This window comes from Narcine bancroftii, chromosome 7 (assembly GCF_036971445.1).
Source record: "Narcine bancroftii isolate sNarBan1 chromosome 7, sNarBan1.hap1, whole genome shotgun sequence".
Classification (NCBI taxonomy): Eukaryota; Metazoa; Chordata; class Chondrichthyes; order Torpediniformes; family Narcinidae; genus Narcine; species Narcine bancroftii.
The window spans coordinates 209,397,423-209,425,199 of NC_091475.1; the positions used below are offsets into that span (position 1 = coordinate 209,397,423).

The 27,777-nt window shown below is 47.2% G+C and overlaps 1 protein-coding gene across 19 annotated transcripts in view; it reads left to right on the forward strand.

Annotated features, from left to right (window-relative positions):
- The window catches only part of gdpd5b (glycerophosphodiester phosphodiesterase domain containing 5b), a 312,299-nt gene that overhangs the window by 248,879 nt on the left and 35,643 nt on the right, over window positions 1-27,777 (forward strand). For all 19 annotated transcript variants that reach the window (XM_069892130.1, XM_069892129.1, XM_069892143.1 and 16 more), the window contains 4 exons: window positions 5,490-5,640; window positions 12,975-13,196; window positions 21,539-21,696; window positions 25,749-25,896. In XM_069892130.1, coding sequence (XP_069748231.1) covers window positions 5,490-5,640; window positions 12,975-13,196; window positions 21,539-21,696; window positions 25,749-25,896 — 679 coding nt within the window. The remainder of the gene's footprint in view (window positions 1-5,489; window positions 5,641-12,974; window positions 13,197-21,538; window positions 21,697-25,748; window positions 25,897-27,777) is intronic.

The following is a 27,777-nucleotide window of genomic DNA, read 5'->3' on the forward strand; positions in this document are numbered from 1 at the left end:
AGGGGTCTTGTTGGTAGCCGTGCACAGCAGTGACCGAATGGCATGGAGCGCCTCGGGCAGGGCATCCTGCCAGAATTCAACGGCCCACCCTTTTGACCTAAGAGCCAGGAGGACTGCTTTCCAGACCACCCCATTCTCGTGTTCCACTTGCCCGTTGCCTCTCGGATTATAGCTTGTCGTGCGAATGGTCGCGATGCCCCTCGCCATCAGGTACTGGCGCAGCTCGTCACTCATGAAACTAGATCCCCGGTCGCTGTGGATGAAGGCGGGGTAGCCAAACATGGTTAAAATCTGCACCAAGGCCTGATGACAGTGGCCGTGGAGGTGTCTGGACAAGGGATGGTGAAAGGGAAGCGTGAGTACTCATCCACTAACGTGAGGGAGTAGACGTTTCGGTTCGTGGAAGGCAGGGGCCCTTTGAAGTCCACGCCGAGACACTCGAAAGGCCTAGTAGCCTTTACAACGTGGGCCTGGAGGAGGCGGAAGAAGCGGGGCTTACACCCCACACAGATCCGACAGGCCTCGGTCATGTCCCTGACGTCCTTGATGGTGTACGGCAGATTTCGGGACTTAACAAAATGGTACAACCTGGTGACGCCCGGTTGGCAGAGGGACTCATGCAATGACTGCAGCCTGTCATCGTGCGTAGACGCGCAGGTGCAAGAGAGGGCATCAGGAAAGTTGTTAAACTTTCCGGGGCGATACTGGATGTCAGCTGTAGGTTGCCAGCTTGACTCTCCAGCGCAGGATCTTGTCATCCTTGATCTTGCTCTTGTGGGTAGTGTTAAACATGAACGCCATGGCCCGCTGGTCCGTGAGGAGCTTGAATCTCCTGCCGGCCATGTAGTGGCGCCAGTAGAGGACCGCTTCCACAATCGCCTGGGCCTCCTTTTCAATGGTAGAGTGCCCTAGCTCGGAGCCATGGAGGGAGAAGAAGGCAACGGAATGCCCCCCTTGGTTGAGGGAAGCAGTGAGGGCCACCTCGGAGGCATCGCTCTCCACCTAGAAGGGGGAGTCCTCATCCACAGCCAGCATCGCGGCATCCGTGATGTCCTGCCTGATGTGGATGAAGGCTGTCTGCACCTCAGGTGGGAGGGTAAAAGTTCTGGCTTGGGCCAGTGGGTGGACCTTGTCCGAGAAGCGAGGGACCCACTGCGAGTAATAAGAGAACAGGCCAAGGCACCTGCAGAGGGCCTTTAGCGTGGAGGGGGAAAGGTAGCTCCATTAATAGGCGCATCCTTTCTGGATCTGGGCCGACGACCCCATGGGCCACGATGTACCCCAGGATGGCGAGGTGGGTGGTGCTAAACACACACTTCTCCTTGTTGTAAGTGAGGTTCAGCTCCGTAGCCGTCTCTGGAGGAATTTTTCCAGGTTAGCATCGTGATCCTGCTGGTCACGGCTGCAGATAGTGACGTTATCCAGATACGGGAATGTTGCCTTCAGCTTGTGCCGGTCTACCATACGATCCATCTCCCACTGGAAGATGGAGATCCATCCCGTTCATGACCCCAAAAGTAACCCAGCGGAACTGGTACAGGCGCCCGTCCACCTCAAAGGCAGTGTAGGGCTTGTCCTTTGGGTGGATAGGGATTTGGTGATATGCCGACTTCAGGTCAATTGTGGAGAAAACCCGGTAGCGGGCTATCTCATTGACCATGTCGGCGATCCTCGGCAGGGGGTAGGCATCCAGCTGGGTGTACCAATTAATGGTCTAGCTGTAATCCACAACCATCCTCGGCTTTCTTCCCCCTTTGACCACCAGGACTTGGGCTCTCCAAAGGCTGTTACTGGGCTCTATAATGCCTTCCGCCAGGAGTCGCCGCACCTCCGCCTTGAAGAAATCCCTGTCTGCAGCGCAATAGTGCCTACTTCTGGCGGCAATCAGTTTGCAGCCTAACTCAAGGTGTGGAAAGAGCACCGGTGGGGTGATGCGCAGTGTGAGAGGCTACAGGTTGGCCGGGGCTGGTAGGTTGGCGTTCTGTGCAATGTGAGTGGAGGTTGGGGCCCCCCGAAGGCAAGGCCCAGGAGGAGTGGTGTGCAGAGTTTGGGCATGACCAGGAGCCTGAATCCTCTGTAATTCTCCTCTCCCACCATTATATCAACTGAGCAGCACCTGAGGGTACCAACAGTCTTATCCTTGGTAGCGAGGGCGATTGAGCAGGTGGTGGGCTGGACCTTTAACCTTAGGGAGTGGGCCACACTCAGGTGAATGAAGCTCTCGGTGCTGCCACTGTCGAACAAGCACTTTGTTACCTTCCCGTTGACTCGCATGTCCATCATTGAGCGCCCGAAATCGTGGTGGATGTCCCTGGTCTGCGTGGCGGCCAACACCATCTCTGAGTCGGAGTTGTCACTATCCAGAGGGATGGGGAGCATCGATAGGGAGGCCTGGTCATCGCCCATGTTTACCACGTCAACATCGGTCGTGAGGTGCACCATGCGGTAGCCAATGGCCTCCGGAGGCGTGAGGAGCATCGGTAGGGCGGCATGGTCATTGCCTGCGTTGACCACGTTGTTCTCAATGTCATCGTGGGACCTCCATGTTGGGGGCTGCCTGGCCCAAGATGGCGGCGTCGGTGGGGAACTGCTGCATGGCTGGCCTCCTTCCCCAGCTGTCAGGGACCTGTCCACTGCGCCGGGGAAGTGATGTCATCACGGCCAGCGGCAGTGATGTTGTTACGTCAGCCGGAAGTGACGTCACTGCAGTTCTCAGTGAGCGGCGCCGGCGAGGGCGGGGACTGGTGCAGATGTTCATGGCACACGCTGTGAGGTCGCTGGCAGGGCCGGATGTTGCGCAGTCAAAGTCGGGGGAGGGGGGAAGTCATCGCAGGGACAATGGCGCCGCCCGGCACGCGCACCTGAGGGGGTCCACGGGGGAGGTGGGGAGGTCATAGAGGGCCGCTGAGCTGCCGGCAGGTTTAGAGAGGCCCACTTTTGCAAAGTGGCCTTTCTTGCCACATCGGGAACAATACTGGTTCCTAGCTGGCCAGTTTTGGCGGGCACCGGGCGCCTGCCGCAGTGACGTTAACCTCCCCAACTCGGCCTGGAGCTGCAGTGTGAGAGGGCCATGAGGGAGCCTGGGGGAACCTGGAGTTGAAGGTTTTGACGTGCAAGGCTGCTGCTTCCAGGGTTTGGACCACTTCCACAGTCCTGGTTAGGGCATAGATGTTATCTTCCAGTAGCTTCTGTCGGATGGTCCTCGAGCGTAGCCCTCGGACGAAGGCGTCACGGATCAGCCTCTCGACCTCCTCTACACCTACCCTGGGTTCAGCCAGACACGGTCGGGCCAACTCTCGCAAGTGTCCCTGGTAAGACTCAGCCGTCTCCCTGGGTTGCTGGGCTCGGGTGTTGAGGAGGTACCTTGCACAGACCACATTCATGGGGGGCTTGTATAAGTTCTCGAGAGTGCCCATTGTGCTCTTGTACGTGGAGCAGCCTTTGGTTACCTGGAAGGCGCGGAGACCCAGCTTTGACCGGCGTAGGACCAACCTCTTCCAATCGGAATCCAGGATGTCACCCTCGTGTACCTCGATGATTGCCTCGAATGCGTGCTGCCAGATCTTGAAGCGTGTCTGGGCTTCCGGGTGGCATGGGTCGACCTCGAGGCTCCCTGCGCTCAGGAGTTTTTCCATGGCAGCTGTCGGAAAATTTTGTGGATTAAATTGTGGTGCGCTGTTAGCCAGAATCAGACACACACAAGGTAAAGACTGTACAACAGGCTTTAATGCACAAAGACTTCCACAGGGCCAGGCTGGCTGTGGCTGCAGCAACTCTGTGTGAGGCCTTGGGAGGCTGGTGCAGGCTTGTATCCCGGAGAGTGATTGACACCCGACCGGGTGGGGCTTGATCCCTTCAAGCCGACATGAATGACAGCCGACCAGGTGTTGTCCTGTCCCCTTACACTCCTGCAGGTACAGAGGTTTCCCCCTGCAGTAGGCCGGTGGTGTATCACCACATTGAGTCAATGTGCAAATGGATCCAGTTCCAGTGATCCTAAAAAGTGGACATGCATGTAGATAGGGTGGTAAAGAAGGTGTATGCGGTGGGGAGCTGGAGGAAAGGAGATGGAGGGATAGGGCAAGGAAAACACCAGAGAAGGGGATTAACGGAAATCGGAGGTTGATCCCAACGGCATCTGGTTGGAGAGTTTGTCTCATTTCCTCCCCACCGCTTCCCTTCCTTCTATCACAGAGCTGCCCCCTCTCCCATCACTTCTCAGCTTGTTTTCTCTTCTACCCTCACACCTGTATCTACCTACTACCTCTTCCCTATCTGCCTGTGCCCCTCCCCCTGCCCCTTCCTCCCTCCTCTCCCACCATTTTCATTCAGTCATCTGCCTGTTTTACCTCATACCCTGACGAAGGGCTCGGCCACAAGATTGGCCGCCCTTTAATTCCCACGGACGCCGCGTGACCTGCTGAGTTTCTCCAGCACGTTTGTGTACTGCACTCAACCCCAGCATCTGCACGCTATCTTGTCTAACTCCCAGTGTCTTTTTGCTGCATCCCCGAAAGGGGCTATATAAATGCACCTTGTTTTTTATTCCCACCTCTTGCCCACTCCTGTTCATACTACTGCCCCACGACCGCATTGCCTGATACAGCCCCAGCAGTGTCATCAAGTTTGCAGATGGCACAACGGTCGTCGGCCTCATCAGCAACAATGATGTCCTGGCCGGCTAAATCACAGTGCGGTTGCTGTGGAGAAATAGATCAGAGGTTAATCTGCACCTCCATAAGAGTGGCAGAGAGGATCACTGGAGTCTTCCACCCCTCCATTGAAGTGATCTACCAGGATCGTTGTCTGAAGGGGGCGGGAAAAATCATTGAGGACCCCTTCCACCCTGCGCACAGCATCTTTTAGTTGCTCCCATTGGGAAAGAGATCCAGGAGGATCAGAGCCAGGCTGAGAAATGGCTTCTTCCTATGGGCAGTGAGAATGCTAAACGACCAATGGAACTGCTCACACTAACCATCTCATTTGTACAAAACAATGTTTATATATTTATTTTGATAGATATTGCACATGACCTGTAGTTATTTGCAAAGCCTCAGTGCTTCTCCATGGGTTGATAGGTTAGGAGGAACATTAGGTGAAACTTCTTTACTCAGAGAGTGGTGGGAGTGTGGAACGAGCTGCCATCTGATGTGGTAAATGAGAGCTCACTCTTAAGTTTTAAGAATAAGTTGGATCGATACATGGATGGGAAAGGTCTGGAGGGTTATGGAATGGATGCAGGTCAGTGGGACTAGCAGAATGATGTTTTGGCACAGACAGAAGGGCTGAATGTCCTGTTTTCTGTGCTATAGTGTTCTATATAATACTTGTCCTGCATATGTATTATTTGTCTGTGGGTGTGCTATGTCTGGTTGTGTGTCTTTATGTTTTGTACCGAGAACTGGAGAACGCTGTTTCGTCGGGTTGTACTTATACATTCAGATGACAATAAACTTGTCTTAACTGGCTGGATGGTTCGTCTCTTCCAGTTATGATGGTGTTCCGTTCCTGGTGCATGATACCACCCTTCGACGGACCACCAACGTGGGCGAGGTCTTTCCTGACCGCGTCCTTGACAACGCCGCCACCTTCAACTGGACGGACCTGAAGGAGCTCAACGCGGGACGCTGGTTCTCTCAGGTGAGTCAAAGGCTGCGGCTTCACCCCTCCCCCTTCCCCCTGAGAAATCTGGCAAAGGGAGTGATTGGGAATGTGGCATGGTTAGTGAGACACCACGGCCGTCTGCAAGGAGTTTTGTATGTTCTCCTCGTGACCTGCATGGGTTTCCTCTGGGTGCTCTGGTTTCCTCCCATGTTCTAAAAATGTACAAGATTTATAGGTTAATTGGGTGGCACGGGTTTCAATGGCCAGAATTGGCTTCTACTGTGTTGTAAATAAAATTTTAATTTTAAAAAAATGTTAAAAAAAAATAAAGGATGGTCCATCGAGGTTTGCTGTGTCATTCCTGAAATGGGCTTGTGGATCATCCACTTTCCATGCAAATTCTGTACAGCTCAATGCCGACAGTGGACAGAGCATGGACATGAAAGGTACATGTAAACTTAAGGTGAAAGTTAAAGATAATGAGCTCCACCTCAGGTTCGCAGTAGTCCCAGATGGATATGAATCTCTGCTTGGTGACAAAGCATATGAAAACTTAAGCCTAGTCAAGAGGGTGTACACACCAGGGAAACCTATTGTGTCAGCTGATGTGTTATCCCGGGCAATGATGCAGAGGGAAGCACACAATGAGAGTTCAACGGAGACAAATGTGAATCTCCACATGAATCTGACCACTGAATCTCTTCCCGTATCTGACATGAAATCCAAGCAGATTGTAACTGAAACAGAAAAGGACACAGTTCTGCAGAAGGTCATCAAGAATCTGAATAAAGGATGGCCTAGAGGTGGATGTCAGCCACACTACAACATCAGAGCTCAGCTGAGTGTTGTCAATAGACTTCTACTCAGACAGAGTAGAATTGTCATTCCTCAATCATTGTGACTAGAGATGCTGAAAAGGGTGTACGAGGGGCACCTAGGAATGGAAAAATGCAAGAGCAGGGCCAGAACTGCTGTTTCTTGGCCAGGGATAAATGGTGACATTTGACAGGATGGTTTCCAGCTGTGAGAACTGTTTGAAACATCATGCAAAGCAGGCAAAGGAACCCATAACTTACCAGCAGAACCATGGCAGAAAGTTGGGACTGATCTGTTCCACATGGATGGAAATAATTACCTGCTGGTTATTGATTATCTTGTGGTAACACACATGCTTGTAGCAGAAAACCGGCCCCGCTTGTCACACGCGGTCGGCGGGGCAGCTGCGGAAAGGTTGGCATCGCTGGACCATCTTCCGGTCCAGACTGGAAGGTAGTGTATGCTCTTGAGTCATCGGGATGCAAGTGCCAGGATACGAGGGGCGAGACCTAGATCGGGCTTAAAGGCTGCAGCGTGAAATTTAAAATAAAGCAGTTGTGATACCAGAACTCACAGACTTGTCTCAGTCTCTTCACTGCGTTCACTCACAACTCAATACATTGGTGACCTCAACGAGCCTCCACATCCTGAAGACTCAACACAATGGAACAAGCAGCTGCAGGTGCCGTCCATTGAAGCTGCCAATTTTCTGAATGAACAGGCCCCACACATGGTTCGGCCCAGTTCCAGATCAAACAGATAACCTCCGATTCGATGAGATACTTCTACATCCTCAGCTCACTCGACCAGGAAGCCGCCTCATGAGTCGATGACCTAATTCAAGCGCCGCTGGAGGAAGGTAAATACATGGCTCTGAAAAACCTCATTAGAACGTATGTCCTCTCATGACGTGAGCGAGCAGCCAACTTCCTGCACTTGGATGGCCTGGGTGATAGGATTCCTTCTGCCCTCAGAGACGAGATGCTCACACTGGCGGAAGGTACATGTTCGAGCAGGAGTTCCTTGAGCAGATGCCTGAGGATATCAGACTCCTCCTAGCCAACGTGGACTTCAGTGACCCTCAAAACATTGCGGCGCATTCAGATGTCCTCTACCATTCAAAATGCAGTCATAGACTCCGTCAACCATGTCTTGTGGTCACCACTGAGGACAACACCCAAGTCTAGTCCACCATGTGAGAGTCCGATCCCAAATGGTGTTTCTATCACCAACGATGGGGGGGGCGTCCCCCCGCAGATGCCACCAGTCATGTTTGTTCCCGGGAAACTATTTGGCCAGCCACCATTAGTGGCTGCGATGGATGGCTGACCAAATAACCTTCTCCACGTCTGGAACAGCATCTCAGGCCATGAGTTCCTCGTGGACATGGGGGCAGAGATTAACGTCAGACCCCCTACCACGCTTGAGACGTGCACGAGAGCCCATGGTCCTTCCCTTCGGTCTGCCAATAACACCGGCATCTGAACCTTTGGAAAAAGGCCGATTCCTGTACGTTTCAGTGACAGTATGTTCCAATGGTCCTTCACACTTGCTTCGGAGGACAAACCCTTGCTCGGTGCCGATTTCCTCCAGGCTCACTCTCTGCTCATCAACTTCCAGGGCAGACGGCTAGTTCACGATGAGACTCTCCATATGGTGCCCCTCAGCAGGACCAACAAACCATCCACCCAACTTGCTTCTATGGAGACCAAGCACAGCTAGTACAGCCACCTCCTTGCAGACCTTCCCTCCATTTTGCGCCTACAGTTCACAACAGCCATGCCCAAACATGGCGTCCAACACTATATTGCTAACACTGGTCCACTACTGCATTCATGTGCTCGCCGCCTGGCCCCAGACAAACTCATCCTCACCAAGGAAGAGTTTATGTGCATGGAGGAACTAGGCATCGTCTGTCATTCCGATAGCCATGGGCCTCACCCCTCCACTTGGTGCCAATGGCAGCATGAGGCCCTGCAGCAATTACAGACGCCTCAATAACGCAACAACACCAGACTGCTACCCAATTCCCCATATCCAGGATTTTGCAGTGAACCTTTATGGCGCAAAGCTTTTCTCCCAAGTTGACCTAATCCGGTGATGCCATCAGATCCCCGTGCATCCAAATGACGTCCTAAAGACCGCTTTCATCAGCCCGTTCGGCTTATTTGAGTTCCTGCACATGCTGTTTGGTTTTAAAAATGTGGTGCATATCTTTCAGAGACTTGCCTTTTCTTTTCATATACTTCAATAACATCCTGGTAGCCAGCAGTTCGCCTGCAGAACATATGATGCACCTCCGTCAGCTGTTCACTCGCCTCGCACAATTCGGCCTCACCATTAACCCATAGAAGTGGCATTTTGGCACAAGATCACCCCAGCCATTGCCACCCCTCTACCAAAGTAAATGCCATCCAGCAGTTCACCAGATCAAAAACACTGAAGGGCCTTCAGGAATTCGTGGGCATGGTGAATTTCTACAACTGGTTCATCCCTGCAGCAGCCAAGATTATGCCTCCTCTCTTCATGTTAATGTCGGGCTTGTCGAAGGAGCTTGAATGGACAGACGAGGCCTGCAGTGCAATCAAACAGACTAAAAAAGCCCTGGCCCACACTACAATGCTGGTACACCCACGGATGGATGTACCGACAGCTCTCACAATCGACGCATGCAGCACTGCCGTGGGCGCTGACCTGGAACAGCTTGTTGATGACTCATGGCAACCCCTCGTTTTCTTCAGTTGACACCTGCGACCACCCGAATTGAAGTACAGTGCATTTGACAGAGAACTACTTGCCCTCTACCTGGCCATCCGCCAGTTCCATTACTTCCTGGAAGGGTGCCCATTTACTATCTACACTGACTACAAGCCACTTACTTTTGCCTTCACAAAGTTGTCCGACCCGTGATCTGCCCAACAACAGAGATACTTATCCTACATCTCTGAGTTCACCACTGCTATCCAACGCCTGTCTTGAAAGCACAATGGTTGCCAACGCACTTTGGAGGCCTGCAGTCAATGCTCTGTCACAGGGCATCGAATCCTATGATCTGGCTCAGGCTCAGCAGAACGACCCCGAGATACTCTGCTTCAGAACAGCAAACATGGGGCTGCAGCTCCAAGACCTCCCACTGGATGCAGATGGCACCATGCTCCTCTGCGATGTTTCCACTGGCCAGCCCTGCCTTCTCATCCCCGCCCAGTGGAAGAGAACTGTTTTCAACTTAATCCACGGTTTATCACACCCCTCCATCTGCACAACAGAGCGGCTAGTATTTGCAAAATTTGTTTGGCACAGCCTGTGTAAACAGATCACAGAGTGGGCGAAAAACTGCACAGACTACCAGCGGCACACCAAGCACCAACTCCAACACTTCGACGCCCCAACCCAAAAGTTTCAACATGTCCATCCTGCCTGTCTCCCGGGGGTCCCACTACCTATTCACAGTGATGGACAGATTCAGTCGCTGGCCAGAGGCCATACCCATCCTGGATGCCTCCACAGAGACATGCGCCAGGGCTTTCCTCGCCACCTGGGTCTCCCGTTTCAGTGTCCCGGCAAATATTACAACTGACTGGGAAGCACAATTCACCTCTACCCTGTGGACACAACTCTTCAGATTCCTGGGCACCCAGCTGCACTGTACCATATTTTACCATCCTCAAGCCAATGGACTAGTAAAGCGTTTCCACTGCCACTCAAATTGGCACCAATGGCACACCTCGATAAGCCCAAGCGGGTGGACCAGCTGCCCTGGATTCTCCTGGGCATTCCCACAGTGCTAAAGGATGACCTAGGGACCTCGTTGGCCAAACTAGTCTACACAGAAACCTTTGCAGTGCCTGAACAATTCCTCCCTCCAGCAACCAAGCACAATGCCAACACCGCCATCACCCTTGAGAAGCTGCATGACAAACAGGGCTCTTATCACACCATCCCCACCATTGTGACACGGTCGACCTCCCTGCAACTACCCTCCTGGACTTGTCTTCCTGTGAGTATGTGTTTGTGTGCAAGGGCGATCACAGGACCCCTCTTCAATGACCTTATGAAGACCCATACAGGGTGTTACACAGAAACACTTCAACATTCACCCTTGACATTTGGGGCAAGGAGGGGTTGTTCACGCTGGACCGTTTAAAACCAGTGCATGTGGACTTGTACCACCCAGTGCAGGTTCCCCTGCCAGTGCATAGAGGCTGGCTGCCAAAACAGCACACCTCTCCCTCGATGCACCCCGAGACCATTGGTGCCAGTTTGGTGGGTGGGGGGGGGGGTGTTGTGTGGTGACGCACATGCTTGTAGCAGTAAACTGGCCCCGCTTGTCACGCGTGGTCGGGGGGGCAGCCACAGCAAGGACGGTGTCATGGGACCACCTCTTCCGGTCCTGACTGGAAGGTCATGTATGATGCAAACGCTGGAACATTGGGGGCAGGACCGAGATTGGGCTTAAAGGTAGCAGCGCGGAATTCAAAACAAAGCATTTGTGATACTGGAGCTCACAGCCTGTTGTCTCAGTCTCTTCACTGAGCCCGCTCACAACTCGCTACAATCTATTGAATTATTCAGAGATGGTGCTGCTTCCTAATAGGTCTGCTGCTCGTATGATCCAATAGATGAAATCGATCTTTGCAAGACATGGAATTCCTTAAATTGTCCGCAGTGACAATGGACCATGCTACAGCTGTAGAGAATTCCAGAACTTTGCAGAAGAGTATGATTTTCGACATGTGACTTCAAGTCCTTTGCATCCTCTGTCAAACGATAAAGCAGAGAAAGAGTTCACATAGTTAAACAGTTGATCAAAAGAGCACTAGACAGTGGCTCCGATCTGTATCGAGCTCTATTGAGTTACAAAGCTTCACCACTTGAACATGGCATGTGACCCGCTGAGCTTCTGATGAGACGTAGACTACGCACCACATTTCCCTACTCTGCAGACCCAAACAAGAACGGAGATGTTGAAGACGTCGAATGAAAACAAAAACATCTACAATAAAGACAAAAAGCAAACTATGACAAGTCAGCAAGAAGCTTAAGGCCCCTGGCACAAGATGACACAGTGAGACTCAGAGATTCCAAAATTTGGGACAAAAAGGCTGTTGTCTTGGAGGAAGTAAATGCAAGATCGTACACTGGCAGAACAGAGGACAGTCAAATACTGAGAAGGAATCGAAAGAGCCTGCTGAAAACACAAGAGACACTTCAGGAACAGAAAAATACAGAAGATCCAGTCTGCACAGCAACAGAGGAATTGCCACCAGTGCTGGACAGTCGTGGACCAGCAGAGTCGATACAAGCACCTGTGTTAAGAAGATCCAGATGCATTATCAGATCACCTGACAGACTGAATCGCTAAAAGAAAAAGAACTGTACACGTACATATTTGTTCTGCTGATGTTTGTGTTTACATTTGTGTTGAAATTTAAATTGAAATGAATACTCTATTAGTTTGTCATGTTGTTAGATTAAACATCTCAAGGAAAGGGGATTTAATAATAGGGTGCTTGTGATCCTCCTGACCACCAGAGGGAGCTGGAGACCAGTTTGTTGCAGCTCAGGGATTAGCTATAAAGTATAATTGTTTTAAAAGAACCCAAGTTTCTTTATTACAATGAAAGAAACATCACAAGGCCCTTTGGCCTTTCTAATCTGCCTCGTTCCACTGACCTGCACTCGGAACCATATCCCTCCCATCTGTGTGCCTGTCTAAGTGTTTCTTAAATGTTAACATTGAGCCCACGTTCACCACCTCAGCTGGCAGCTCGTTCCACACTCTCACCGTTCTCTGTGTGAAGAATTTCCCCATAAACTTTTCCCCCTTTCACCTTTAACCCATGTCCTCTTGTTTATTATCTCACCTCCCCTCAGTGGAAAAATGATGGGTTAAATGTCACAAGGTCGATCCCGATCCACAACACTTCCTCATTAGTGAGGGAGGCGCAGCAGAGGAGGTTGAGGAGGACAGGGGTGCGGCCGGCATCTTGACAACTTTCTACAGGAGCACCATTGAGAATGTCCTGATGGCTTCATCGTTGTGGGGGGGACGGTAGCTGCGAAGCATCGGACCAGAGGTCAATACAGAGGATAATCAGGACAACTGAGAAGACCACTGGGGTCTTCTTTTCCTCTTTCGATGATGGGAGCGCTGCTTAAAGAGGCTCAAAGAATTATTGAAGACCCTCTCCATCCAGGGCACAACCATCAGGAAGGAGGATCAAAATCAGGACTGTCAGTCTGGGAAATAGCTTCTTCCCGCAGGCTGTGAGATTGATGAATGGAGTAAATCATCCCTATTTATATAATGTACATATGTGATTATTATGTGCCCTGAATGGTGTGTGTGCACTGTGGTCTTGTGGCATCTATACCTCTTTCTTGATGGCAGCGCGAGAACAGAATGTGTGCTGGGTGTCCAAACCCCGGCAAATTCCTGAGGAAGTGGAGGCGCCTGACAACTTTTATTCATAATGCCATTTGTAGTTGGGGTTAGGGTGAGGTGCTATAGAAATGCAGAGCTTTCTCCCATGCCTGGTCTGCCTGTGTTGCAGGAGGATCCCTTCTGGACGGCTAATGAACTCTCTGAGAAGGACAGGTTGGAGGCCACGAACCAGTCGCTCTGCAGGCTGCTGGAGGTCCTACAGCTCGCCATTCAGAAGAACAAGTCGGTGATGCTGGACCTCTGGCGACCTCCGACTGGGCACCCTTTTCACTCTACCTGGATCAACGTCACCCTGGACACCATCCTGGAGTCAGGAATCCCCCCAGAGCAGGTGAGCTTGTGTCAGACTTTGTATGGAATCATTTATTGTCGCATGGGTTGACTTGTGGTGAAAAGCACTGTTTTGCCTGCTATCCGGACAAGTCGACTCATACCCAAGTACAACAGGCAGTGCAATCATAAAACAAAAGCCTAGGGTATTAAACAAGAAAGTCTGCAGATGCTGAAATTGTAATTTAATACACAAAAATGCTGGAGAAACTCAGTAGGTCACGCAGCGTTTTTTACGTAACGAAGAACCATAAGCCCTTCATGAAGGACTCAGGCCCGAAATGTTGGTTGTGTAAAAGTGCAGGGTGTGGTGGTGCAAAGAAATGATGAGATACACATGCATGGGCATCATTGTTTACAAAGGAGGGGTTCATTCAAGAGTCTGATAACACTAGGAAAGAAACTGTTCTTGAATCTGGAGGCTTGTGTTTTCAATCCCATGTATCTTCTACCGGGGGGGGGGGGTGAGTGGGGGAAGAGTGCGAGGCCAAGGTGGGTTGTGTCTTTTCATATGTTGGCAGCTTTCCTGAGACAGTGGGAGGTGTGGATGGAGTTGGGGAGGGGTGTTTATGTGACCATCTGAGTGGTGTTCACCACTCTCCGTAGTTTCTTGTGGTCTTGCGCGGAGTAGTTCTCGTCCCAAGCTGTGGTGGACCCTGACAGGATGCTTTCAATGGTACATCTGCCAAAGAGCCCTTGGGAACATGCTGAATATCCCTGGGCTTCTGAGGAAGTTAAGTCTTTGGTGCGCTTTCTTGGCTGTCACATTGTTCCACAGTCCACGTCAACAGTATTGAGGTAGATAACTGGGAATCGGGTCGGTGGAGTTGAGTCAATGATCAGATCAGCCATGATCTTATCGAATGGCGGAGCAGGCTCGATGGGCCGGATGGCCGACTCCTGCTCCTATTTCTTATGTTCGTAAGTTCCTTGCAACCACAACACTTCCTGGCTACAAAAGAAATTTGGTGTTTTGGTAACTTAAGTCTCATGTTGCCAACATCTCCCAAAGGATATACTTCTGGATCGTGTGGAAAATCCACCTTTGTAATTTTCTGAGGAATGTCCCCCATATTCACCCCAAAAGACCTTACCTTTGTACGTGGCCAGGTTGTGTGGATGAAAGGTCCAACCTCCACACCACATCTAAAGTATAATTCTGAAAAATCAGATTTTGATTAATGTAATTTTTGTGGTGTGAGGTATAACATTTAAGAAATTATATTGCACCACTTTATATCTGGTATTAATGATTCCCGTCAAACTGTTCATATTTTTTAAATATAATTTTTTATTTTTCACACTGTGAACCATATCAATCAAAATACATACAAACATTTCCCTCTTAAATATACACCGTAGCATTTTCTCCCCTTTTTTCCCCCCTCCCTTCCCTCCCCCCCTTCCCATCCCCCTCCAAACCCATTAAACGTTCAACATATACAATACAATAAAACCATTAAACAATGTCATCACACAATGAAAATAAACAAGAAAATGTGTCATCTACTTTTACACACTAGGTCAGTTCATTTTGTCTTCCCAAAAAACAATTTTCTATTCTTTTGATTCCTTTTCTCTCCCATTCTCTAAAGGAAAGGTTGTCTATTGTAAAAGGGATTAGCGGATTTTGCATCAATAATAATTATTTGGTAATTTGTTATTTTTCCTTTCTAAGTGAATCTTCTTCCATATATTGAGTAAATGATGCAATACTGGTGAGCTTTTATATCGTAGCAGCTTTTCATCCCACTTATAAGGTATATGTTCCGGTACCTTCTCCCCTATTTTATCTAGCTCTATCTTAGTCCAATCTGGTTTTTCCCTTGTCTGATAAAATCTGATAAATACCTTAATTGTTCTGCTCTATTATAATTTTTAAAGTTTGGTAACAGCAAACCACCTTGGTTATACCTCTCTGTTAATTTATCTAATGCTATCCTCAGTTTCCCCCCTTTCCATAAAAATTTCCTTATTATTCTCTTTAGTTCATTAAAGAATTTCTCTGTTAAGGGAATTGTAACGTTTGAAATAAGTATTGTGTCCTTGGGAAGACATTCATTTTAATGCAATTTACCCTCCCTATCAACATTAAGGGTAATTCTTTCCAATGTTCTAAGGCTTCCTGCAATTTCTTTATTAGTGACTGATAATTTAATTTGTACAAGTGGCTTAAATTATTATCTAATCTAATGCCTAGGTATTGGATTGCTTGTGTTTGCCATTTAAATGGTGATTCTTTTTAAAATTCTGTATAATCAGTATTACTCATTGGCATCACTTCACTTTTATCTGTGTTGATCTTGTACCCTGATATTTCTCCATATTCCTTCAATTTCTTATGTAATTCTTTTATTGATATTTCTGGTTCTGTTAAGTATACTATGATGTCATCTGCAAATAAACTGATCTTATACTCCTTCTCCTTTATTTTTATCCCTTTTATTTTATTTTCTGTTCTTTTCAGTTCTGCCAAGGGTTGTATAGCTAAAGCGAACAGTGAGGGAGATAATGGACATCCCTGCCTAGTTGACCTACTTAATTTAAATTGGTTTGATACATATCCATTTACTGTCACCTTCGCCAATGGTCCATTATATAATGCTTTAATCACAAAGATTAGCGTATACAGAGCCGTTGTCATACCCACACTCCTGTTCGGCTCCGAATCATGGGTCCTCTACTGGCATCACCTACGGCTCCTAGAACGCTTCCACCAGTGTTGTCTCCGCTCCATCCTCAACATTCATTGGAGCGACTTCATCCCTAACATCGAAGTACTCGAGATGGCAGAGGCCAACAGCATCGAATCCACGCTGCTGAAGATCCAACTGCGCTGGGCAGGTCACGTCTCCAGAATGGAGGTCCATCGCCTTCCCAAGATCGTGTTATATGGCGAGCTCTCCACTGGCCACCGAGACAGAGGTGCACCAAAGAAGAGGTACAAGGACTGCCTAAAGAAATCTCTTGGTGCCTGCCACATTGACCACCGCCAGTGGGCTGATATCGCCTCAAACTGTGCATCTTGGCACCTCACAGTTCAGCGGGCAGCAACCTCCTTTGAAGAAGATCGCAGAGCCCACCTCAATGACAAAAGACAAAGGAGGAAAAACCCAACACCCAACCCCAACCAACCAATTTTCCCCTGCAACTGCTGCAACCGTGTCTGCCTGTCCCGCACTGGACTTGTCAGCCACAAACGAGCCTGCAGCTGACATGGACATTATTCCTCCATAAATCTTCGTCCGCGAAGCCAAACCAAAGAATCCAATTAATATATTTTCCTGGTAGATTTAACCTCTGTAATACTTTGAATAAATAATTCCATTCTACCCTGTCAAAGGCTTTTTCTGCATCTAAAGCAACAGCCACTGTTGGCATCTTATTTCCTTGAACTGCATGAATTAAATTAATAAATTTACAGACATTATCTGCTGTTCGTCTTTTCTTAATAAATCCAGTTTGATCTTGTTTTACTATTATTGGTACACAATCGGCCAATCTGTTTGCTAATAATTTTGCTATTATCTTATAATCTGAATTATGTAAAGATATTGGTCTATAAGATGCTGGTGTTAGTGGATCCTTCCCAGTCTTTGGTATTACTGTAATTATTGCTGTCCTACATGAATCTGGCAAGTTTTGTGTTTCTTCTATCTGGTTCATTACTTCCTGGAGAGGAGGAATTAATAACTCTTTAAATGTTTTATAGAATTCTATTGGGAATCCATCCTCTCCAGGTGTTTTATTGTTCGGCAGCTTTTTTTAATATACCCTGTACTTCCTCTATTTCAAATGGTTTTATCAGTTTGTTTTGTTCCTCTTCTTGCAATTTCGGCAGTTCAATTTTAGCTAAAAACTCTTCTATTATATCATCTTTCCCCTCGTTCCAAAATTCTGAATATATCTGACACTATTATTACATACCTCCCTGCTGGATCTATTATTTCCTCCTCTATTTTAATTGGTACATTTTTATTGATTAATATAGCTACACCTCTAGCTTTTGAATTATATGATGCTGCCGCTACGTGCCCTACCCAGTCTCTCTTTAATTTGTTATGTTCCACTTCAGTTAGATGCGTTTCCTGCACAAATGCTATATCTATTTTTTCTTTTTTCAGTAAATTTATAGCCTCTTCCTTTTAATTTGGTTATGTATTCCATTAATATTTATAGTCATATAATTCAACATGGCCATCTCATATCCTGTTTACACCTCATTTCCGCTTCCTCACCACCTCCATCCCCCCTTCCCCATTTTCATCTTTCAGTTTTCCCTTTTTAAACTCAATATATGACAACACATTTAAAACATAAAATACTCTAACAACTCCCACATCCAATATTCTCTTTGCCCCAAATGTTCCCCCCCCCCCCCTCTCTGAGTTGTCCCTTATCCCTTGCCAGGCAACCACAACTCCCCTCTCCATTTGGATTGTGAACCCACTCGCAAGCGTCAACTGATTTTGCAGTGACGTTATTCTCTCCCACCCAACCACCCCCAGAAAAGACATTTTTTTACACATATAACAAAGTTCACCCTCTTTTTTCCCCCTGTACTTCCTTTCTTCCCTTCTCATCTTTATATATATTTTATCACCATTCTTCATTCTTGTTACATCTCTTCATCTTTCCTTCTGTCCTGCTTGCGTTCTGCAAATTCTCGTGCTTCCTCCGAATCCGAGAACAGTCTGTTTTGCTCCCCAGAGATAAATATTTTAAGCACAGCTGAATGTCTTAACTTAAATTTATAACCTTTTTTATAGGATCGATTTTGCTGATTTAAACTCCTTCCTTATCTTTGAGTTCAAAACTTGTGTCTGGGTAAAATAATATTTTTTGACCCTTGACAATGCTTTATTGTCTTCTCTAATTTTATTCCTTGCCCGCTCCAGTATATTTTCTCTTGTCAAAATTTTTATTAAGATCAATCTTGGTTTTTGTCGTATCTGTGGTTTCGGAACTAGTGTTCTGTGTGCCTTTTCTATTTCCTTTCCTTCCTGTATTTCTGACATTCTCAGGACCTTTGGGATCCATTCTTTTATAAATTCCTTCATATTTGTGCCTTCTTCATCTTCCTTTAGGCCCACTATTTTTATGTTGTTTCGCCTACTATAGTTTTCCAACATATCAATTTTCTGAGCTAACAACTCTTGTGTCTCTTTAATTTTTTTATCACTTTCTTCCAGTTTTCCTCTTAAGTCATTCACTTCCATTTCTATAGCCGTTTCTCGTTCTTCCACATTTTCTAATCTTTTCCCTATTTCTGTCATGACCAGCTCTAATCTATTCAACTTTTCTTCTGTACTTTTCATTTCTCTAAATTCTAATGTCAACCATTCTTTTAATGATCTCATTTGTTCTTGAAAAAAAACGTTATCTTTATTCTGTCCATCTGTTTTACCTTCTATTTCTCTGTGCAGATCTTGGTCTTCTTCCTCTTCTTCTGTGTCTGTACCTGTGTTTGTGTCTTCTACTTCTCTTTTGTATCTGTGTCTCTTCTGACTTTCCTAATGAGTTGCTTGTCTCATTTTGCTTGGCTTCTTGCTGTTGGTCCTCTTCTTCTGGGCTACTCATCTGATGGGCCTCCTGTTGCTTCTCTTCTTTCCTTTCACTCCCTTTCCTATCGCTTTCCTCTTCTTCCAGCTGAGAGCCATGGTGTCCGGCATCCCTCAGCTGATCACGTTGTGTTTGCCTGCTCCTCGGCTGAGTCCCCCTCCCGTTGGTGTTCTCCTTCTCCTTAGTAAGCAAACTGCGCACTTTTGTTTGGCTCAGAGAGTCATTTTTGCAGTCCAGCGTTCGGGGGGGGGGGGGGGGGGGGGGGGGGGTCGTAACTCTGCAGGGTCGTCACCAACCTCGGAGAACGGGCGCTTTTCTCCAAGACAGCTCCCCGTTGCTTCATGCAGGTAAGGTCTTCTGCTTTCTGGTGTCTTTTCTTCTTCTTTTCCTGTTTTTACTTTTCCCTTCTTGGGTGCCATTTTCTTTTTTTCTCTTCAACTTTATCTTTTATTTGTTATATTTTGTATTTCTTGAACTTTGTATTTTCTTCACTTTATTTCTTCTTTTCTGGAGAGGGCTGGTATTCCCCTACTGGCCACTACTCCATCACGTGACTCCTCCAAACTGTTCATATATAGGGGTTGGCATCACTCTTCATTAACTTTTGTATCTAAGTCCGACTCTCATCTCTCCCTAGATCTAGTTCGGTTTTGGACTCTCACTTTGGAATATGTAATACATTCTCAGTGGTTCCCAACCTTTTTCTTTCCACTCACAGCCCACTTTAAGTAATCCCTATACCATCGGTGCTCTGTGATTAGTAAAGGGTTGCTTAAGGTGGGATGTGGGTGGGAAGGGAAGATTGAGAACCACTGCTCTAGACCCAAATGTTGCTGAAATATGTTGCTTGAGAAAAATGGTCAATGAGTCATTTAATTTGGATTTATGAAACCGTGCACATAACGAGTCAATGAGGGACGATTAAAACAGTGGTTTTCAAACTTTTTCTTTCCACCCACATCCCACCTTAAGCAATCCCTTACTAATCACAGAGCATCGATGCCATAGGGATTACTTAACGTGGGATGTGAGTGGAAAGAAAAAGGTTGAGAACCACTGTATAAATTTATGTACATTCCCCTGGTTGAATTAGAATCTCTACTTTGTTGCGTCTAGGTCCTAATTTTTCCCGTAAGAAAGATGTTTATCATCTCACAGTGGAATATGGAACTGTGGAGTTGCATTCGCCTCGAGAAGATCATTTACAATATAAGGAAGAATTCTGACACATTTGTGAAAATATGGAAACCTTATTTGAATTAGATTGACACCCAGTTTGATTAATTCCCCTAATTGCAAAGAAGATGACGCAAACATAGTGTGTGTAGGGGTTTTTACAGAGAAGGGTAGTTAATTTATTCTGTGTTAATATAAGTTTATTGATTGCTTCATCAATTGTATAAGGGAGGGAAATAAGGGATGGAATTAACACATACTCTGTATGGGTAGTCCTCAACTTCCAACTTACATGAGTTACGTCCACCCGCACATAACGACTGAATTTTTAAAAAAAATCTTTATTGAAACTACTATACAAGTACATATTATGTATTAAAAGTACTGTATACAGTACTTCCTATCCTGGCGGCAGACTGAAGTCCCTGCTCCGCACGGCATCCTGATGTCCTCACTCTTTGCGGTAACCCTAAAGTCTCCGCTCCCGGTGGCAGCTCAATGTCCCCCCTCCCCACGGCAGCCCTAAAATCCCCGCTCCCTACAGCAGCCTTAATGACCCCACTCCCAGCGGTTGCCTGATGTCTCTGCTACCAGCAGCAGCCCTTAAGTCCCTGCTCCCTGCGACATCCCAATAGCTGAGTCCAATGACTGTTATATACCAGAGGTTCATATGGGGATTGGGGAGTATCTTTATTGAAGGTACTGTACATGTGTTTTCATTCTTCATTGAAGATTCATTTGTTAAAATTTTTTTTTAACAGTTTTCTTATAGCCTCGTTTAATCGTGCATGGTGCGCGAACCCGACTTATGACAAATCCTAGTTCCAACCAATTCGTCGGTCCCAATTACGGTCGTAAGTCAGGGACTGCCTGTGTATCAAGTTGATTTGTTTATGGTTTGTAGAGTCTATAAAAATCAAAAGTAAAATATTAAAAAAAAAGCAACTGAGATGGAGACAACGGACAGCTTTAAGTTCCTGGGAGTGAGCATCTCCAACAGCCTGCCCTGGTCCACCCATGTCGATGCAATGGCCAAGTGCACCGGCACCTCTACTTCCTCAGAAGCCTGAGGACATTTGGCAGGTCACCTGTGTCTCTCCACAACCTCTGCAGGGGCACCTGTCAGTGTGCATCTCTGTGTAGGACAGGAACTGCTCCACCCAAGACTGCAAGAAACCGCGGAGGTTTGTGAAGGTGGCTCAGACCGTCCCACCCTCCTCCATCAACTCCGTCTATAACTCCCACTGCCTTGGAACAGCAGCCAACATATTAAAAGACTCATCCCTGGCAACAATCTCATCACTCCCACCCCCACCCCTTCCCTCCCCCCGATCAGAAAGAAGATTCATGAGTGTGAGATAATGCACCACCCGATTCAAGGATAGTTATCAGACTCCTTTTCTCCGTACCAACTGACCTCTCTCTGTAACAGCACTCTGTACTGTGTTTTACCTGTTGTACTGTGCATGAAATAGTGAACAGATCTGCCAACAAAACACCTTGGGACACTAAACTTGAACGTGATGTGATTGGACCAGGGCAGGCAGGTTATTTGGAGAGGGTGAGCCTCATTGATGAGGGTCTTGTGGTGACGCTTCATTTCAGGTGATGTGGCTTCCCAATGAGAGCAGGTGGTTGGTCCAACATTTGGCCTCAAGGTTCCAGCAGGTTTCCTCCGTCAAGCTTAACGCTACCATCCTGCAAAGCCAAGGCATCACAGGACTGAACCTACGGTACAACAAGATCAACGCGGACGAGATGAGGTAACACCTTCTGTTTGAGCTTTTCAACTCTGCTGTATCTTGATTCTGCTGGTCAGGGGGTCATCTGACTCAGTCACCTTTCTCCCAAAATGTTCTAGGTCTTCATTTAAAAAATTTTTAACAAGGCAGCAGAGCAGAAGACCCTCTCCTCCCATAAAAGCTGTGCTGCCCAATTAACCTGCCACCCCAGGTCGTATTTGGAGGCTGGAGGGAAATCGGGGCTAGCTCAGATTATTTCTTCTCTTGTCTTGGGTGGGGGGATTAGTTCCTGGGATACGGACGTTGGATCTGTGCTCTATATATATTAGAGGAACGAGGGGAGTAGGGGTGTTGTCACAGCAGACGTCGAGAATGAAAAGAGAAATGGCAGGATCTGGAATCTTGAGTGAACAAAGGGAAGCTGGAGGGGCTCAGCGGGACAGACAGCATCCGTGGAGTGAAATGGTCAGTCAATGCTTTACGCCTTGACCCTATATCAAGATCGGACGTGGAGAGAGGGGGAGGGTCTGGGGAAATGCCAAGAGGTGATAGGCTAATCCACAGAAGAATGATTGTAGGGGGGGAGGAAATTAATCCATTCGGCCCGTCAAGTCTGTTCATCCATTTGAATCATGGATGATGACATTTTTCCTTTCAATCCTCATTCTCCTGCCTTCTTCCTTTGACACCTTTACTAGTCAAGAACCTATCAACCTCTATAAATTTACCAATGACGGCCGCCACAGCCGTTTGTGGCAACAAATATCACAGATTTACTGCCCTCTGGATGAAGAAACTTCTCCTTGGTCTGTTCTAAAGGGGCATCCTTTTATTCTGAGGCTGCACCCTCTGGTCCCAGACTCTCCTATTCCTGGAAACATCTACTCCACGTCAAAGAAGTATAAAGGGGTGGCACGGTTAGCATAGCAATTAGCTCAACAGATATGGGATTCAAATCCCACGCTGTTTGTAAGGAGTTTCTCCCCGTGTCTCCATGGGTTTCCTCCAGGGGCTCTGGTTTCCTCCCACCATTTAAAAGGAGGTTGTTGGTCAATTGGTGTAATTGGGGCAGCACGGGCTCATGGGCCAAAAGCAAGGCCCGTTATCGTGCTGTATGTCTAAAATTAAAATAAATTAAAATTAATATCTCTATCTAGCCCTTTGAAATTGAAGTATATTTTGGAAGCTGAAGAGGCAGGTAGGGGAGGAGTCCACTGGTGGGGGTGGGAGGGAAGGTTTGTGGGCAAATGGAGGTAAAGGAGAGATGGAAAAAGTGGAACCGGATCAAGGCAGGATTACCAAAGTTCATGGTGGTGGATTCGGATATAACCACTGCATTTACGAAACATTTAGACAAGCACTTATAGGCAAGGTGTATAAGGACGTGGTCCAATGTGGGCCAATGGAATTTGTTGCGTATGGGCAATGGGGTGGGCATTGAAAAGGCAGGCCAAAGGGCCTGTTTCTACATAGATTTTTTAAATTTTGGAGATGCAGCTCAATAACAGCTGCTCAAATACACCCATTAGCCTACGTTTGGGTGGAAACTGTTGCACCCGGAGGAAACCCACGCAGGTCACAGGGAGAACGTGCAAACTTACAGATTGCACCAGATTTGAACCAGGGTGGCTAGCGATGCAATAATGTTGTGTTAACCGCAACGCCAAGCGTGCTGCTGTGCCCTGAACAACTTCATGACACACAGACTCCTTGAAGGATACAGGCATGTTGCTTCATGGAATGTAAAGTGTGCACATCGAGTAATGATGAGATTTATCCAGTTTTGTGGGAATAACAAAATAGCAGAATATTGGTGAAGTGGTTGTGGACTCGTGCTGTATAGAGGAACCAGGGTCTCCTTGGGTATGGTAAAGACAGAGCTGCCATGCAGGATGTAGATGCTATGGGGTGGGCACAGAGGAAATTTACCAGGATGATGCCTGGATTGGAAAAGGTTGATGGAGTTGCTGCTTTTCTCTTTGGACTGATGAAGGATGAGAGATGACAATAGAGGTGTATAAGATTACAAGGAACTGAGAAAGGGTGGAGAGCCAACACTATTTCTCCTGGAGCATCAATACCATTAGACATAGGAGCAGAAATAGGTTATTCAGCCCATTGAGTCTGCCCTGCCATTTTATCTTGAGCTGATCTATTTTCCCACTCTGCCCCAATGCCTGGCCTTCCCTCATAACCTTTGATGCCCTGGCTAATCAAGAACCTATCAATCTCTGCCTTAAATATACCCAATGACCTGCCTGTGGCAAAAAATTCCACAGATTTACCACCCTCAGGCTGAAGAAATTCCTTCGCATCTCTATTGCATTCCCTGCAATCCTGAAGTTGTTCCATCTTGTCTTAGACTCTCTCACCATGGGAAACAACCTTTCTACATCTACTCTGTCCACGCCCTTCAACATTCAAAATATTTCAATGTGATACCCTCTCATTCTCCTAAATTCCAACGAGATCAGGAAAGAGCCATCATACATTCCTCATATAATACCAGAGGGCATTGGTTTAAAGTAAGGGGAAGAAAGTTTAGGTGTAAGATTTTACACAGAGGGTGGTGGGTGTCTGGAATGAATTGCCAGGGGGGGTGGTGGTGGAAATTGGTACAATAGGGACATTTATAAGTCTCTTAAATTGGCACATGGATGTATGAAAAATAGTGTGTGTGAGCTAGGGAAAAAGGGAGATTGTTGTGTCGGTAAAACACTGGTTAACCCAGTGGTTCTCAACCATTTTCTTTCCACTCACATCCACTTTAAGTATTCCCTACGCCATTGGTGCTCTGTGATTAGTAAAGGATTGCTTAAGGTGGGATGTGGGTGGAAAGAAAAAGGTTGAGAACCACTGGTCTAAACCTTACCCATTGTACATCTATCCAAATGTCTTCTTTACACAGTATTTATATCTCCCTCTGGCAGCCCGTTCCACATCTCCACCGCCCTCTGTGAAGAGAATGTCGTCCCTCAGGTCACTTTTAAATCTTTCTCCTCCCATCTGAATCCTATGCCATCTAGTTTTAGATTCCTGAGAAAAAGACTGACTATTTTATCCAAATCCCTCATGATATTTAATTTAATTTTAAAAAATTTTAAATTACGGCACACTGAAATTCAATTCCAACCATTGAGACCCATGGCGCTCAATTTCATCTTATGAACCTACCAACACTGTAGGTTTATGGAGAGTGGGAGGAAACTGGAGCATCCGGGGTAACCCACGTAGGTCATGGAAAATGTACATTTCTTACAGACAGCAGCGGATTTGAACCTGGGGCACTGAGGCAGTATTAGCCTCAGGGTGACTGCTACACTAACTGTGCCATCCCTCAGCCTTCTACATGCCAGAGAGAAGTCCCAGTCTATCCAGCCTCTCCTCATAACTCAAGGAAATCCCAACCTATCCAGTATCTCCTCATAACTCAAGGAAATCCCAGCCTATCCAGCCTCTCCTTATAACTCAATGGTCCCAGCCTATCCCATCTCATCTTATAACTCAATGGTCCCAGCCTATCCCATCTCATCTTATAAATCAATGGTCCCAGCCTATCCCATCTCATCTTATAAATCAATGGTCCCAGCCTATCCCATCTCATCTTATAAATCAATGGTCCCAGCCTATCCCATCTCATCTTATAAATCAATGGTCCCAGCCTATCCCATCTCATCTTATAAATCAATGGTCCCAGCCTATCCCATCTCATCTTATAAATCAATGGTCCCAGCCTATTTGATCACTTCTTTTAATGATCCCAGCCTATCCAATGTTTCCTAATAACTTATTGGTCCCAGCCTATCCAGCCTCCCTTTCTAACTTCTAATGAGGGATGTGACTCTTTGGTACTTTGCCTCAGACACCATGGAGATTAACATATATTCAAGACAGATCAAATTTTGGAGGCCAGTGAGTGGGAGGCTCTGGGGAAGAGGCGGGAGATTGGGGCTGAGATATTTTGGATGGTTGGAGCTGGCAAATGGTTAAGTCCTCTGTGTACTCTGAGGTCCGCTGCCACCATTGAGCTCCTCAAGACCCACACCTCACACCAATCTTGCTTTCTTTTGCAGGAAGTATGCGTCAAAGAATATAAGCACCAATCTGTATCTAGTGAATGAGCCGTGGCTGTTCTCTGTGCTGTGGTGTGCTGGAGTGCAGTCTGTTACAACTGACGCGTGTCAGGTCCTGAGCAAAGTGCAGAGTCCTACCTGGATCATGGTGAGTATCCCCTGGACTTGATTCTGCCACGCGATGGTTACCGATTCCTTGACTTCAAATTTCTAGCACATTGATCGCTTTAGAATGAACTTTTAAATTTTAAGCTTAGATATGCAGCATTGGTAACAAGCTTTTCCAGCCCACAAGCTCTTGTCACCCAACAACTCCAGTTAATGTACAACCCTTGTACATTTTGAAGAGTGGGAGGAAACTGGAGCACCCAGAGGAAACCCATGCAGACAGTGAGGGAGCGTACATACTTCCTACAGACTGCACCGGATTTGAACCCAGGACGCTGGTGCTGTAATAACTTTGCGCTAACTGCTACGCTAACGGTGGCACTCCTGGCTGGGGCCCCTCTCATTAATGTCCCATGGAATACAGTGGTAATCCCATTTGCAAAGCACGCAAATGATTTGGACAAGGATGTTTCAAGCAAGGTAAGTTTGCTGATGGCATAAAGGTATCTGCTACAGTGAAGAACGTTACCTGGGTTTGCAATGGCATTGAGATCAGATGGGAATTGGGCCAAGTCATGGCTGATGCTGTTCAACTCAAGAAGTGCAAGGAGCTGCATTTGGGTAAATCAAACCAGGGTAGGACTTACTCTGGACTTGTTAACGCCCTGAAGAGTGTTGTGGAGTCGAGGAACTGAGGGATGCAGGTATATAGGTCTTTAAAGATGTCAGCGCAGGTAGACAGAGCAGGGAAAAGCACGCTTGGGACACTTGCCTCCATTAGTCGGGGCACTGAATAGAAGTGTTGCAACGTAATGTTGAAACATAGAAAATTAGGTGCAGGAGTAGGCCATTTGGCCCTTCAAGCCTACACTGCCATTCAGTATGATCATGGCTGATCAGTACCCAGTTCCTACCTTCTCCCCATACCCCCTGATCCCCTTAGCCACAAGGGCTAAATCTAACCTACTCTTAAATATTGACAAGGAACCGGCCTCAACTACTTCCTATAGCAAAGAATTCCACAGATCCACCATCCTCTGAGAGAAGAAATATTTCCTCATCTCAATCGTAAAAAACTTCCCCTTTATCCTTAAACTGTGAACCAGGTTCTGGTTTTTCCCAGCATTGGAAACCACCTTCCTGTGTCTAGTCTGTCTAAACCCTTAAGAATTTTATATGTTTCTATAAGATCGCCCCTCAATCTTCTAAATTCCAGAGAATACAAGTTTAGTCTATCCAACCTTTCTTCAAATGCGAGCCCCTCCATCGCTGGTATCAGCCCCTCCAAGGTGAGGATATCCTTCCTCAGATAAGGTGACCAAAACTGCACGCAGTACTCCAGATGTGGTCTCACAAAGGCCTTGTACAGCTGCAGCAGGATCTCCCAACTCCTGGACTCAAATCCTCTCGCTACGACCTTGGCAAGGCCACACTTTAGAATATTGTGCGCAGTTTTGGACACCCAGCTATGAGAAAGATATAAAGTTGGAAAAGATACAGAAGGAATTTCTTCTCTCTTTGGCTTGGCTTCGCGGACGTAGATTTATGGAGGGGGTAAATGTCCACGTCAGTTGCAGGCTCGTTTGTGGCTGACAAGTCCGATGCGGGACAGGCAGACACGGTTGCAGTGGTTGCAGGGGAAAATTGGTGGGTTGGGGTTGGGTGTTGGGTTTTTCCTCCTTTGCCTTTTGTCAGTGAGGTGGGCTCTGCGTTCTTCTTCAAAGGAGATTGCTGCCCGCCAAACTGTGAGGCGCCAAGATGCACGGTTTGAGGCGATATCAGCCCATTGGCGGTGGTCAATGTGGCAGGCACCAAGAGATTTCTTTAGGCAGTCCTTGTACCTTTTCTTTGGTGCACCTCTGTCATGGTGGCCAGTGGAGAGCTCGCCATATAACATGATCTTGGGAAGGTGATGGTCCTC